The following is a 15,859-nucleotide window of genomic DNA, read 5'->3' as shown; positions in this document are numbered from 1 at the left end:
AATCTTGGGACTGATTTTTCTAAAACAGCTGCCAGTAGCAGTCAAAGCTACTTATTTATGCTTTTGATTTTTGTTCCACAGAAGAAAATTAACCTTACCTTTAGTTATGCATTAACTAGAACAGTTTAGGACAGTACCCACTGTAGGTCAATAATTATAAAGAATGCCATATACAGAAAGGCATTATATAGCATTATGAGAAGAGGCTATGATTACTGTGAAAAGACTCAGATCTCACTTTGGGGATTGGGGTCTACTCTGATACCACTGTAAATGAAATGTTTCTGAGTTGGATGAGAGTGTGTTAAACATAACATCAGCTTTATTTTTTCCCAAACTTGTTTAATCTTGCTGTATTCATTATTCTGATCATATTTATTTCAATATTATAAATAATGACTATCTTTTTTTAATAACTGTATAAAGTTGTCACACAGACACACACACACACACACACACACTCTCTCTTTCTCCCTCAGAAATCACATATAAGCATCAAGGAAATATCAATTCCATCTCTGTACTAACAAGGAGAATGAAAGTCCAGACTGCAAAATGTGAGTATGCCTGCCAGAAACATGGTAGATCAAGCAGAAGTGTGGGGAAAAGTACAAGGAGGATCACACAGTTTAAGATCTGAGAATGAGTTTAAAAAATATTCTCCCAGGTGAAGAGAAAACCCTGAAGTGCCATTCCAAGAACACTTGTTTGCAACAGCAGGACTATATTATAAGGTGTGGAGCAGATACTTCCTCTGTCTATAAGGAGGTATAGAGGTGGTATAAGGAGAACCTATTCTACATTTTTCATTTTTCCCACTAATCGAATAAAGGCTAAAAAGTAGAATAATTGACATAAACTTATTTCATATAGAAAATAGCTTGTAATATGACCAGGTTTGAGCATTAAACTAGGAGTATACATACAAAGACGTTGTGAGGATAAAAATGAATAGAAAAAAAGAAATGTCAGGCAAAGGAAACACACCAGAAAAATATGGCTATGAACAGACAAAAAAATATGCTCAAATATATTTATCATGAATTAAGAATAAGAACTCTTGTGAAGTAGTCACAAGAACATAAGACAGAGATACAAGAAAATCAAGGTAGAGATAAAAATAAATAAAAGGTGATGAAACTTTTTTTTTTTTAAGTAGAGAAGGAGAGGTCTCACAGAAGTGAAATTTATAAATAGCCCAAGGGAGAATTAACAATGCTGAAAATACAAGGGACACAGAAGACAGTAATGAGAAAAGCATATAAAATGAAAAGGAGATTGATTTAAAGTTTTTTGAAGATAAAGAAAATTACAGTACTAGAAAAAATGGGTAAATCATACATAATTGGAATTCCTAAAAAAATAAAACAATAAATATTTAACAATCCAGTTCCAGAACACTGTCAGAGTAAAAGAAACTTGATTGTATAAGTGAAAAAAGACATTGAATTTGAAAGAGAAAAAGTTACTACATTTTACTTCAGAGATAAATAAGAGAAAAAGGAACCTCCCAACAACTGTTGGTGGGAATGTAAACTGATATAGCCATTATGAAGAAAAGTACGGAGATTGCTTAAAAAAACTAGGACTAAATATACCATATGACCCAGCAACCCCACTACTGGGCATATTCCCTGATGAAACCACAGTTCTAAAAGGCATATGTACTGCAGTGTTCATTGCAGCACTGTTTGCAATAGCCAGGACCTGGGAGCAACCTAGATGTCCATCGACTGATGAATGGATAAAGAAGATGTGGTACATGTATACAATGGAATATTACCCAGCTATAAAAAATGAATTTGAGTCAGTTCTAGGGAAGTGGGTGAACCTAGAGCCTACAGAGTGAAGTAAATCAGAAAGAAAAACCATGTATTAACCCATATATAAGGAATCTAGAAAAACAGTATCAATGAACCTATTTGCAGGGAAGGAATGGAGATGCAGATGTGGAGAATGGACTTGTAAACATGGTGGGAAAGGGAGAGAAAGAGGGGGATGAATGGAGAAAGTAGCATCAACATATGAATAGCTGGTGAGAAGTTGCTGTATGACACAGGGAGCCCAACCTGGTGCTCTGTGATAACCTACAGGGGTGGTATGAGAGAAGGGAAGGGAGGCTCAAGAGAGAACAGATACATGTATAATCATGGCTGATTCACATATTATATGGCAGAAACCAACACAACATTGTAAAGCAGTTTTACTCCAATTAAAAAAGAGGAGAGGAGAGAAATTTAGAAGAAGAAGAAAGAGGAAGTGGAAAAAAAAGAATAATAAGAATTTTCATGTGCTCTCTTTTGAATGCTGTTTGGGTTTAGGATTTTTATATAATCATGGTTTTTTTAGCTTATGAGCATTATAGAATCTTCATTCAAGAATAGTATCTGTTTTCAAAACTTAGAAAAGGAAGTTTTTAATCAATTAATTTTAATCAGTGTTTAATCAATTTTAATATTTTGATTTTTCTTGTTAACAGGAAACTAGAAAAGTTTTTGAATTTCAAAAATCTTCAAACCTGTTTAAAGGAAGCCAGTCTACTAGATTATTACGTATCTGGATTTTTGTGGGCAAAAGGAATGGACTTTTCTGTTATTCAATATTCAAAATTTATGACTTTACTAGATATGCTACTTCATAATCTTAGAAGTAAGTACATTACTTTTTCTTTTTTTAAGAAAAGAAAATTTAGTCCACTGTCTAAATGAATTTTCTCAAGCAAAAGCTCCTAATTTCATTGTAAATCCTGCAATGAAAATTATGTGTTTTTTCCTTGGGTATATATAGCAAGAATATTCTTCATAACTTCATTAAGTTGTAAAGTGTTAATACTTAACAAGGTTAATGTTCTCAGTAATGAATTTGCCAGAATATTCCTTTAATTTTGAAATCTCATCAGTGTCATCATCCCAAAAATATCAAGTAATTCAGATTTATCTAGATATTTTTTATTGTTTGAGCTGTTTTCATCTTATCTTACATTTAAATATTACTGTAATATCAGGTTTGCTGTTAAGCAGAGGTACTTTGTTCAGTATCAAAGCCCCATGAAATAGACATTAGTCCCATACACTTAGATTTTGTGAGTTTTTTTATTTACTGAAATGAGTTACTACAGGAAATTTGGAAATTCTTCCTTGGAGCAGTTTTAAATGTGATGACTTTTGTTTGAGAATAAACAGAGTTACTTTCTTGGAAGGAGGAAAAGAAGGAAATCTATCATTACTTATTGCCAGCTTTGTCCTAGGCAGTATGTTTGGTTCCAGTCTTCAACATACATTGTAAAGTGCAGAACAACTGCAGGGGAGGTATCATAACCCCTCTATCACAGCTGAGCAAGCGGTCCAAGGTGCATAGTTGATAAATGGCAGAACTAAAACATGAATCTTACTGTATAATCAAAAGACCATGAACACAATAAATGTCAAAGTATTTCTAACTCCACAGAAAGACCTGCTTGTGTCTACGGGAGGCAGCTTTGCTTCCTTCCTTCCTTCCTTCATTTCTTCCTCCTTCCATTTTGTCTCTTCTTTTGATTATTTGCTTGTTTTTAGTTTATTTTTTTAAAAAATTTGGGGAGATAGAAGTCCTTTCTACCCCTAAAGTATTGTCACCATTGTCCTACTAAAATTTATGGAGGACTTTTGGTCACACAAAGCTTATTTTGTTCCTTGTATAATTTTCCAACTTTTCAGAAGTAGGGAAATACTGTGTTAGCAAAATTAATTGAGGAGTCACTCATACCTTATGTATTCTTCCTGCTTCTCATCACTCTTAACAAGGGAAGCATTAGTAGTTTTTGTATTTGAGGAAGAGAAATCCGTATTTTCCTTCTCTGCAAATAGAAGAATTTCATTTTTTCTTTACTTAGGTATGTGGTGCCGTGTTAAACACTAATAATGTCCAATAGAAGAAAAAAATAATTATACTTGACAGTGAGAAATATTGTATGATATTAACTGACTGATTTCAGATTATTCTGTACCTAATATAAAACTAAAACAGAAACTGAGGTCTTAGGTAGTTTTGAGAATTCAGTCTTTTCCAGTACTATTTTATTAAGAGCCCTGATAAATAATATAACATTATTTCAGTGTCAATTGTTGAACTATAATCTTCCAAAAAAGAATTCTTAGTAAATCATCACAAAAACAGACTTTGGCTGTTTTTTCCCTCGTGACACAAATATTTGTGGAATCTTTGAGTACTACAGGTCTCGAAACATTCTTTCAATACTATTGTCAGAATTGCTAGGCAGACAAAGAACTGTGTGGATCTCATCCTGCATGGAAAATATTAATAACTAGATACCAACAATAAGATGAAATGGGCTGGTGCACTGGGATGACCCAGAGAGATGATATGGGGAGGGTGGTGGGAGGGGGGTTCAGGATTGGGAACTCATGTACACCCTTGGCGGATTCATGTCAATGTATGGCAAAACCAATACGGTATTGTAAAGTAAAAAATAAATAAATAAATAAATAAATAAGAGCACCAAATAAATAAATAAATAAAAATAAAATGACAAGATTTTTTAAAAAAAGATGAAATAGATATTGAAATTAGATGACAAAGACTTCAAAACAGCTACAAGAGCTTAAAAGAACTGTTGTGAACATTGTTGAAACAAACGTTAAAATATAAAGAATCATGAAAGAAACAGAAGGTATAATCAAGAAACAAAATTTTAGAACCAAATTGTACAATGACCAAAATTAAAATCTCACTGAATGGAATCAATAACAGAATGGAGACAAAGGAAAAATCAGTGAACTTAAAGATGGAAGAGCAATAGAAATTATCCAATCTGTGCAATACAGAGAAAAACTTTTAAAAGATTGGTAAACAAATGAACAAAACCTCAAGGACCTATGGACAACAGAAGTTCTAATATACATATCATTCAGAGTCCCAAAAGGATAGGAGAAAGAGTACAGTGCTAAACAAGCATTTGAAAAAGCAGTAGTTTAAAACATCCCAAATTTATCAGAAGACATAGACCTGTAAATTCAAGAGGCTAACTAGGTCACAAATTAGGTAAACCAAAAGAAAAACATCAGCTGTCTGGATCTAATTGCCATTTACAGAACAACATACCCCCAAAAAACAGAATAGTCATGCTTTCAAGTGTGTATGGCACATTCATCAAGGAGGACCCATATCCTGGATCATGTAACAACTTTAATTGAAACCATACAAATATATTTTGTGACCATCATGGAATTTAACAATTAACAACAGAAATATGTAAGGGAAGTCTCCGAACACTTGGATATTGAACAGCACAATTCTTAATAGTCCATGAGTCAAAGAGTAAGTCTCAACAGATATTAGAAAAGATTTTTAAGTAAATGAATAGAGCATGGATCAAGCAGAAAAGAAATAAATGATAAACAGAAGTCAATGAAATTGAAAATGGAAAACCAGTAGAGAAAATCAGTGAAACAAAAATCTGGATCTTTGATAAGATCAAAATCGATAAACATGAAGCAAAACTGACTAAGAAAAAGATGGAAGTTATTATTATTATCAAGGTTGTTATTATCAAGTATAAAAAAGGATATCACTAAAGATTGTGCAGACATTAACAGAATAATAAGAGAATGTTAATTATATATACATTAGAAAACAAAAGTAACTGACCAGTTTTCAAAAACCTCAAACTAAAAAATTTCACCAGGATGAAGTAGATATCTTGATAGTCCCATAACTATTGAGAAAATTGAATTTGTTGCCAAGAACTATCAGAAAAAAATTCTTCAGGCCCAGATGTTTCTACTGGAAAATTCTGTTAAACATTTAATGAAGAAATACCACCAATTATATATGACATCTTCCAGGAATAACAGAGGAGAGGACTCTTTGTAACTCATTTTGTGAGGCTAAAATTATATTCATACCAAACCTGACAAAGAAAAGGAGGGGTGAGGGGAAAGAGAAAAGAAGAAAAAGTTGAGGAAAGGTGGGGGGAAGTAGAAGTAAAAAGATGAGAAGAAATTACAGAGCAATGTCCCTAATGAACATAAAAGCATCTCAACAAAATATTGTCAGAATTAATCAGGCAATTCATAAAAAAATAATATAGATGACCAGTTGGGGTTTATACCAGAAATTCAATGCTGAATGGTTCAGTGTTGAAAATCTGATTCATGTAAAAAATTGAAAGAAGAAACGAGCACATGATCATGTAAATGGATGCAAAGATAGTATTTGACTAAGTACAACATCCATTCATGTTTTTAACGTCAGAAAGTTAAGAAAAGATGAGATTTTTGTCAACCTTATAAAAGACATCTACAGAAAAGCCACCATCATACTTAGTGATGAAAAGCAAAATTCTTTCCTCGTAAGATCAGGATCAAGGTAAGAATGTCTGGTTTTACCTCCTATTCAACATAAGAATTGGAGTCTTAGCAATAAGTGCAGTATAGTGAGAAAAAGAAATAAAATACAGGCAGACTGGAAAGGAGGGAATTATACAGTCCCTCTTGTCAGATGAAATGATTATATAGCAAATTCCACAGAATAAAAAAATTCCTAGAAGTAATGAATTTAGCAATGTTGCAGGAAGAAGGTCAAAACACAAAAGTCAGTTGTATTTCAATATACTACCAAATTTTTAACAAACAATTTCATTTATAACAAAAAAAATGATAGAAGTATAGATACAGAAGTATAAATATAACAAAATGTGCACAATCTATATGCCAAAAACTACAAAATGATGATAAAATTAAAACCTAAACAAATGAAAAAACATGCTGTGTTCTTGGATTAGAAATCTCCACATGATAAAGATGTCTTCCCAAATTGATACGTAGATTTAATGCAGTATCAATCCAAATACCAGCAGGAATTTTTCTAGACATACTCACTGATTTTAAAATTTATATGGAAAGGCCAAGGAGCTAAAACAACTAAATTTTTTTTGAAAAATAAGAGTAAAATTGCATAAGGCTTAACACTCAGTTTAAGAATTACTATATAGTTATAGTAATAAAGTCAGTGTGGAATTAGTGAAGGGATAAACACATGTATCAGTGAAACAGAAGACAGAATTCAGAAATAGAAAAATGATCATCTGACTTTTTGATAACTATGCAAAAGCAATTCAGTGGAACCAAGTCTCCTTTTCAATAAATGTATTGAAACAACTACTCATCTATATTGAAAAGAGTGCACTTCAGCCTAAACTTTTCACTTGATGCAAGTTAACTCTAATTGTTATAAACTTGAAATATAAAACTATAAATCTTTTAGAATAAAACAAAAGAGAAAATCTTTATAACCTTGGGTTATTGAGAAGTTCTTAGATGTGAACCCCAAAACAGTACCTGTGAAAGAAAAATTTATAAATTTGACTTCATAAGATTTTAATACTTTTGTTTTATGAAAGTCATTGTTAAAAGAATGAAAAGTTGTAGACAGGGAAAAATATATTTGCAAATCACATATCTGAAAAAGAGCTTGTATCTGTAATGCATAAAGAACTGTCAAAACACAGCAATAAGTTAAAAAATCCTGTTAGAAATGGACAAAGCCATGAAAAACCCATAACTTCTGTTTAACGATCAGGCAAACTAAATTGAGGAACATTGTACAAAATATTTGACTGGTCCTCTGCAAGCTGACAAGGTTATTACAAACAAGAAAAGTCAGAGAAACTTATCAATCTAGGGGGACCTAAGGGGCATGACAACCAAATGTAATTGGTGTCCTGGATGATGTCCTGGAATATTAAGTAAAAATTATGGAAATTAATAAAATAAGGGCTTTAGTTCATTTTAATATTTGTGTGTGAAGTTGCTCAGTCATGTCCGACTCTTTTCGACCCCATGGACTATAGCCTACCAGGTTCCTCCATCCATGGGATTTTCCAGGCAAGAATACTGGAGTGGGTTGCCATTTCCTTCTCCAGGAGATCTTCCCAACCCAGGGATTGAACCCAGGTCTCCCGCATTGTAGGCAGACGCTTTACTGTCTGAGCCACCAAGGAAGCTCATTGTAATGTTTAAATTTGGTTTATTAGTAGTAATAAATGTACCATGATAATGTTTGATATTAAAAGAAACTATGTGGAGGGTTGGCAAGAATTGTCAATATTATTTTTGTAATTTTCAATAAATGCAAATCTTTTACAAAATAAAGTTGACCTTTTTTTTAAAAAAAGAGGGGCAAAGAATCTGAACAGATGCTTCACCAAAGACGATATATAAAGATAGCAAATAAACTCCTGAAAAGAAGCTCAACATCATTAGTCATTAGGGAAATGTAATAAAACCACTACAATACCATTACACATCTGTTAGAATAGACTGACAATATCAAGTGCAGACAAGGATTCAGAGCATCTAGAACTCTTGTTCTTTGTGGAGATAAAAAAAATGACACAGCCACTCTGTACAATAGTTGGCAGTTTCTTAGAAAATTATATCCCATTCATCCCTCTCTAAAGAAACATTCATTACTCTAAAGAAAGAAAATCATATATTCACAAAAAAACCTGCACATGCATGTTGTCTAGCAGCTCTGTTCATAAGTGCTCAAAAATAAAAACGAATTCAAATGTCTATCAATGGATAAACAGGTAAAAAACTATGGTATATCCATGCAATGGAACACTACTCAGCAGTAAAAGTAGTTGAGCCATGATACAATAATTAGAATGAGTCTCAATAGGATCATACTGAGTTAAAGAAGTCAGTCTTAAAGATGGTATTCTTTATGATTACATCTATGGGAAATTCTCAACAAATCACAGTGACACCAGTTCAGTTCAGTCGCTTAGTCATGTCCAACTCTTTGCGACCCCATGAATCGCAGCACGCCAGGCCTCCCTGTCCATCACCAACTCCTGGAGTTCACTCAGACTCACGTCCATTGAGTCAGTGATGCTATCCAGCCATCTCATCCTCAGTCGCCCCCTTCTCCTCCTGCCGCCAATCACCCCCAGCATCAGAGTCTTTTCCAATGAGTCAACTCTTCGCATGAGGTGGCCAAAGTACTGGAGTTTCAGCTTTAGCATCATTCCTTCCAAAGAAATCTCGGCTGATCTCCTTCAGAATGGACTGGTTGGATCTCCTTGCAGTCCAAGGGACTCTCAAGAGTTTTCTCCAACACCACAGTTCAAAAGCATCAATTCTTCGGTGCTCAGCCTTCTTCACAGTCCAACTCTCACATCCATACAAGACAATGGGAAAACCATAGCCTTGACTAGATGGACCTTAGCCGGCAAAGTAATGTCTCTGCTTTTGAATATGCTATCTAGGTTGGTCATAACTATTCTTCCAAGGAGTAAGCATCTATTAATTTCATGGCTGCAGTCACCATCTGCAGTGATTTTGGAGCCCCCCAAAATAAAGTCTGACACTGTTTCCACTGTTTCCACATCTGTTTCCCATGAAGTGATGGGACCAGATGCCATCATCTTCATCTTCTGAATGTTGAACTTTAAGCCAACTTTTTCACTCTCCTCTTTCACTTCCATCAAAAGGTTTTTCAGTTCCTCTTCACTTTCTTCCATAAGGGTGGTGTAATCTGCATATCTGAGGTGATTCATATTTCTCCTGGCAATCTTGATTCCAGCTTGTGTTTCTTCCAGTCTAGCATTTCTCCTGATGTACTCTGCATAGAAGTTAAATAAGCAGGGTGACAATATACAGCCTTGACGTACTCCTTTTCCTATTTGGAACCAGTCTGTCGTTCCATGTCCAGTTCTAACTGTTGCTTCCTGACCTGCATACAGATTTCTCAAGAGGCAGGTTAGGTGGTCTGGTATTCCCATCTCTCTCAGAATTTTCCACAGTTTATTGGCATCCGGTCCCATCACTCCATGGGAAATAGATGGAGAAACAGTGGAAACAGTGTCAGACTTTATTTTTTGGGGCCCCAAAATCACTGCAGATGGTGACTGCAGCTATGAAATTAAAAGACGTTTAGTCCTTGGAAGAAAAGTTATGACCAACATAGATAGCATATTCAAAAACAGAGACATTACTTTGCCAACTAAGGTCTGTCTAGTCAAGGCTATGGTTTTTCCAGTGTTCATGTATGGATGTGAGAGTTGGACTGTGAAGAAGGCTGAGCGCCAAAGAATTGATGCTTTTGAACTGTGGAGTTGGAGAAGACTCTTAGAGTCCCTTGGACTGCAAGGAGATCCAACCAGTCCATTCTGAAGGAGATCAGCCCTGGGATTTCTTTGGAAGGAATGATGCTAAAGCTGAAACTCCAGTACTTTGGCCACCTCATGCGAAGAGTTGACTCATTGGAAAAGACTCTGATGCTGGGGGTGATTGGGGGCAGGAGGAGAAGGGGGCGACTGAGGATGAGATGGCTGGATGGCATCACTGACTCGATGGACATGAGTCTGAGTGAACTCTGGGAGTTGGTGATGGACAGGGAGGCCTGGCGTGCTGCAGTTCATGGGGGGGGGGGGAGGGCAAAGAGTCAGACACGACTGAGTGACTGAACTGAACTGAACTGAACATTGTGATCCACACAATGAAAGGCTTTGGCATAGTCAATAAAGCAGAAATAGATGTTTTTCTGGAACTCTCTTGCTTTTTCCATGATCCAGCCGATTTTGGCAATTTGATCTCTGGTTCCTCTGCCTTTTCCAAAACCAGCTTGAACATCAGGAAGTTCACCGTTCACGTATTGCTGAAGCCTGGCTTGGAGAATTTTGAACGTTACTTTACTAGCATGTGAGATGAGTGCAATTGTGTGGTAATTTGAGCATTCTTTGGCATTGCCTTTCTTTGGGATTGGAGTGAAAACTGACCTTTTCCAGTCCTGTGGCCACTGCTGAGTTTTCCAAATTTGCTGGCATATTGAGTGCAGCACTTTCACAGCATCATCTTCCAGGAATTGAAATAGCTCAACTGCAATTCCATCACCTCCACTAGCTTTGTTCGTAGTGATGCTTTCTAAGGCCCACCTCACTTCACATTCCAGGATTTCTGGCTCTAGATGAGTATTCACACCATCGTGCTTATCCGGGTCATGAAGATCTTTTTTGTACAGTTCTTCTGTGTATTCTTGCCACATCTTCTTAATATCTTCTGCATCTGTTAGGTCCATACCATTTCTGTCCTTGATCCAGCCCATCTTTCCATGAAATGTTCCCTTGGTATCTCGAATTTTCTTGAAGAAATCTCTAGTCTTTCCCATTCTGTTGTTTTCCTCTATTTCTTTGCATTGATCACTGAAGAAGGCTTTCGTATCTCTTCTTGCTATTCTTTGGAACTCTGCATTCAGATGCTTATATCTTTCCTTTCCGCCTTTGCTTCTCACTTCTCTTCTTTTCACAGCTATTTGTAAGGCCTCCTCAGACAGCCATTTTGCTTTTTTGCATTTCTTTTCCATGGGGATGGTGTTGATTCCTGTGTCCTGTACAGTGTCACGAACCTCATTCCATAGTTCATCAGGCACTCTATCTGTCAGATCTAGTCCCTTAAATCTATTTCTCAATTCCACTGTATAACCATAAGGGATTTTATTTAGGTCATACCTGAATGGTCTACCGGTTTTCCCTATTTTCTTCAATTTGAGTCTGAATTTGGCAATAAAGAGTTCATGATCTGAGCCACAGTTAGGTCCTGGTCTTGTTTTTATTGACTGTATAGAGCTTCTCCATCTTTGGCTGCAGAGAATATAATCAGTCTGATTTCGGTGTTGACCATCTGGTGATGTCCATGTGTAGAGTCTTCTCTTGTATTGTTGGAAGAGGGTGTTTGCTATGACCAGTGCGTATTTTTGGCAAAACTCTATTAGTCCTTGCTCTGCTTCATTCCGCATTCCAAGGCCAAATTTCCCGGTTACTCCAGGTGTTTCTTGACTTCCTACTTTTGCATTCCAGTCCCCTATAATGAAAAGGACATCTTGCCAGGGTTTAGCCTCAGCTGAGTCCAGGGATATCCTCAGTATTGGCGACGTCGGCGAATGAAGAAAGATAGAGATAGAGATAAGGAAAGAATGACACGGGGTGACCAAACTTCAGTGAGCGAGGCCCGTTTTACTTTATTTTCCTCGGGGCTTTTATACCCTGAGTTGTATATACAGCAATGTGAAAAATGCAGAGTCAACATTCCATCAGTAATAACTTTTATCAATATCAGGTTCCTTCTTGTAAGAGTCTTATTTTTTGTACATCATCTTCTGTTCTGGAGGCTTGTTGATATTTCATGACCTCTTTTTGATAAATGTTGGTCAGCCAGAACAATAATCTTCCCTTAAAGAGTTTCTTTTTAAATTCTTAGCCTGCGTCACCCTTAAAGTACAGAGTTACATTTTTATGGAGCAATGATTCAGAGGGTTACAGCAAAGAAAGAACTTATTAACTCAATGTCTAATGTTGCTAATGCTAAAGCTACTGCTTGTTATTTCTATATCTTAACTATATGCAGTCCCAGGAACAAAATGGATAAGGGATGTGAGAACTTGGCCACAAGCATAGGCTCAACAATGTTGCAAGAGTCTGGATAAACCTGCCAAGTAAGCTAGAATGCTAACAGAGTTTGAAACACTCCTTTCATGCCCAGGAGATTTATTAACTAAAGCCCTAAGTTAACTCATACCAGAGAAGGGTGGTCGGGGTACCGCCCCCTGCTAATGTCAGAAGAGCTGGTGAAAGACATAAAATAGTAAGACAGACAGATTCTGGTTTGGGGGTAGATGCTTGAGCAGGTCCAGGGGGTCTGTCAAGTCCTGAGGCCTTGCTTATCAGGACTTTTCCACATGACCTTGTCATGGGTGGGATGGCCCAGGGAGCCGCTCGAGTCCTGCATGACCTTGTCATGGGTGGGATCTCCTGTGCTGGCTCCCGGCAACATCTTTTTCGAGTGTTAGTTCTAAAAGGTCTTGTAGGTCTTCATAGAACCCTTCAACTTCAACTTCTTCAGCATTACTCACTGGGGCATAGACTTGGATTACCATGATATTGTGTGCCTTGGAAACGAACAGCTACTAAGCTAAGTCACTTCAGTCATGTCCGACTCTCTGAGACCCCGTAGAGAGCAGCCCACCAGGCTCCCCCGTCCCTGGGATTCTCCAGGCAAGAACACTGCCATTTCCTTCTCCAATGCACGAACGTGAAAAGTGAAAGTGAAGTCACTCAGTCATGTCTGACTCTTAGCGACCCCATGGACTGCAGCCTACCAGGCTCCTCCATCCATGGGATTTTCCAGGCAAGAGTACTGAAGTGGGGTGCCATTGCCTTCTCCGGAAACAAACAGCAGTGGAGAACAAATCAGTGTTTGCCAGAGGTTGAGGTGATGAGAGGACATAAAAAGACAGCATGAGGGAGTTTTTGGAGGTGATGTACCTTTTCTGTATCCTGATGGTAGTGATGGGCTATCCAAGCATTTAACTTTCTAGAACTGTACACCAAAAGGAACAGTGAATTTTACTGTATGATAGTGTTAAAAAATATTTAGGTATAAAAATATTTGTACATAAATATTTATGTATAAAAACATAATATTTATATATAAAAGATTTAGTGAAAGAAAAATATGTGCTCTAACAACAACAACAATGATAAAAGACTAAGCAGGAATAAACTTTAAAAAAGCAATGTGCAGGCCCTATATGAAGAAAACTTCAGAGCATTTTTAAAGTCACACAGGAGGTTTTTAACATTCGAAAAACAACATTCTTTGAAAGACTCAGCATCATAAAGATGTGAAGTCTTATCAAGTTAATCTATAGCATTAATATTCCAATAAAAAATGCCAACAGTATTTTGTTAATATTTTTGTCTAGGGGTGTGTTTCTAGGCAAGATGATTCTCACAAAATATGGAAAATAAGACTAATTGCCAGAAAAACTGTCTTCAGAAAATGTAATAAGCTATAGCATATCTAAGTAGTAGTACTACTACTAGTAGTAATTCTGTAGTTTATTAACAGAAAACCTCAAGTATTTGAACACAATGGTGAATCACTTGACAGATCAAAGGAACAGCAATTTAACTAATCATTAGAATTCAGTAAAATGGCATTTCAAATCTGTGATGAAAAGATAAATTATTCAATAAATAATACTGGGACAACTGGGTATCCATGAAGAAAAAAGTGAAATGAAATTGATTCAAACCTGTGTCTGTCTGTTGATATAAACCAGAATATATTCCAGATGGATCAAATGCTTAATTTTAAGTTAAGCCTTAAAAATATTAGAGAAAAACATGGTTTAATTTATTTACAACCTTGGATGGGGAAGATCTTTATACTTCAAAATTCTGAAGCCATAAAGATGAAATTTGATACATATTTGATATAAATTTCATTTATAAATGTCAAAAGTCTGCAATGGAAAAATACCAAAATAAAAATAAAAATTAGAACCTGGGGAAAACATTGCATCTCAGACACCAACAAACAAATTCTATAATATAAAAAAGAGCATACAAAAGCAAGAAGAAAAAGACCAATAGTGCAATAGAAGAGTATACCAAGGCTATGACTAAATAAATACAAATGATTCTTAAATAAATGAAAAGCTCAATCTTAAAGATAAGAAAAATGTTAATTAAAATATTTGTCATATATCAAATTGACAAAACTGTAAAACTTTGGTAGCATTTTCAACTGTCAAAGCTGTAAGAAAACAAGTACTCTCTTGTGTTGCTGATGGAAATAAAAGCCCCATTGTGGAATGTAGGTTAGCAGCTGTCTATCAAATTTACAGATTTATTATCTCTTTGACAAATGTATTGTCTCTTCTCAGCAATTCAACTTTTGGGAACTTATCCTGCATATTCACTGGCACACACATAACCTGACATATATGTAGAGTCATTAGTTGCAGTAATATTTGAAACAGCAAAAAATTAGAAACATCAACTGAAAATATCAGTGTGAACTCTTGTTTAACATAAGAAATATATAGATGAATAGTTGTAGAGTTCAGTGTAAACATATATTCATAAACTTCTCAGCTCTATTCACAAAGAAGGCCAAAAAGCAATGATATCCAATAGCAGTGAGCGTAGCACTCAGGACTCAGGCCTTGGTTTATAATTTCATTCTCAGATGAAAGGAACCAGGGCTCCTTAGAAAAATGGCTGTTTGTAGACCTAGAGCAGGGAGCCTAAAAGGTGAGCATGGGGCATCTTGTAGTGACCAGAAAAAAGTACTTAAAAATAAGAATGATGGGAGTATGCCAAAAGAATAGAGAAGTCAACTGAAAAAGCTCCCAGTATCCATAGAACAAATTGAAGAAGATGGCATAGTATTGAATTATAATCCAAATATGAAATTAACTTCCATGAATCCATGCTGATGAAAATTAATGATTGAATAAATAATTTGAATAAATGAATTAATGCTTGAATAAATAATTAACTACCTGCAAATGGCCATGGGATAACATGGCTTTGGCAACCTGAAGTGGTATTGGTGGCCTGGGAAGTGGCTTCACAAAGATCACCCCAGAGACGGAGACGGGAGTAGGGTAGTAACAGATTGGCCCCAGGATGACCACCAGCAGTGGAGAGGCGTGGGTACTGTTCACTCCAAGGTGGTTGATCGGCTCCAGAGTAGACAGTGGCTCCACAGCAGACAGCAGCTCCTGGGCGGCACATCAGCTCCACTGGTGGACAGCGGCTCCTGGGCAGTGCATCAGCTCCATGGTGGACGGTGGCTGCTGGGCAGCAGGTTGACTCCAAGTGGCCAGTGGCAGCCATGATGCTGGGCTGCCCTCTGCTCCTGGGAATCCTTCAACATTGGCTCCAGCCTTCCTCTGACCCACTTACCAGCCATTCCAGTGTCGCCTTTGCCTCAATCCCCTGACTGCACATTGACTGACACTGGATGGCCAGTGACGGTTTAAACGCTCAAGGAGGACTAACAGTGGG

The 15,859-nt window shown here is 36.4% G+C and overlaps 1 protein-coding gene across 3 annotated transcripts in view; it reads left to right on the top strand.

The window, feature by feature from the left end:
* Window positions 1–15,859, top strand: part of C28H10orf107 (chromosome 28 C10orf107 homolog) — a 170,727-nt gene that overhangs the window by 35,394 nt on the left and 119,474 nt on the right. For 2 of the 3 annotated variants that reach the window (XM_018042496.1, XM_005699066.2), the window contains exon 3: window positions 2,480–2,649. In XM_018042496.1, the coding sequence (XP_017897985.1) occupies window positions 2,480–2,649 (170 nt within the window). Of the gene's footprint in view, window positions 1–479; window positions 558–2,479; window positions 2,650–15,859 lie in introns of all 3 variants that reach the window. The other variant, XM_005699067.2, reaches the window with a different exon arrangement.

The sequence above is a fragment of the Capra hircus genome, chromosome 28 (assembly GCF_001704415.2).
Source record: "Capra hircus breed San Clemente chromosome 28, ASM170441v1, whole genome shotgun sequence".
Taxonomy (NCBI): Eukaryota; Metazoa; Chordata; class Mammalia; order Artiodactyla; family Bovidae; genus Capra; species Capra hircus.
Note: the sequence above shows the minus strand (reverse complement) of the source record. Positions and strands in the feature narration are given on the sequence as shown.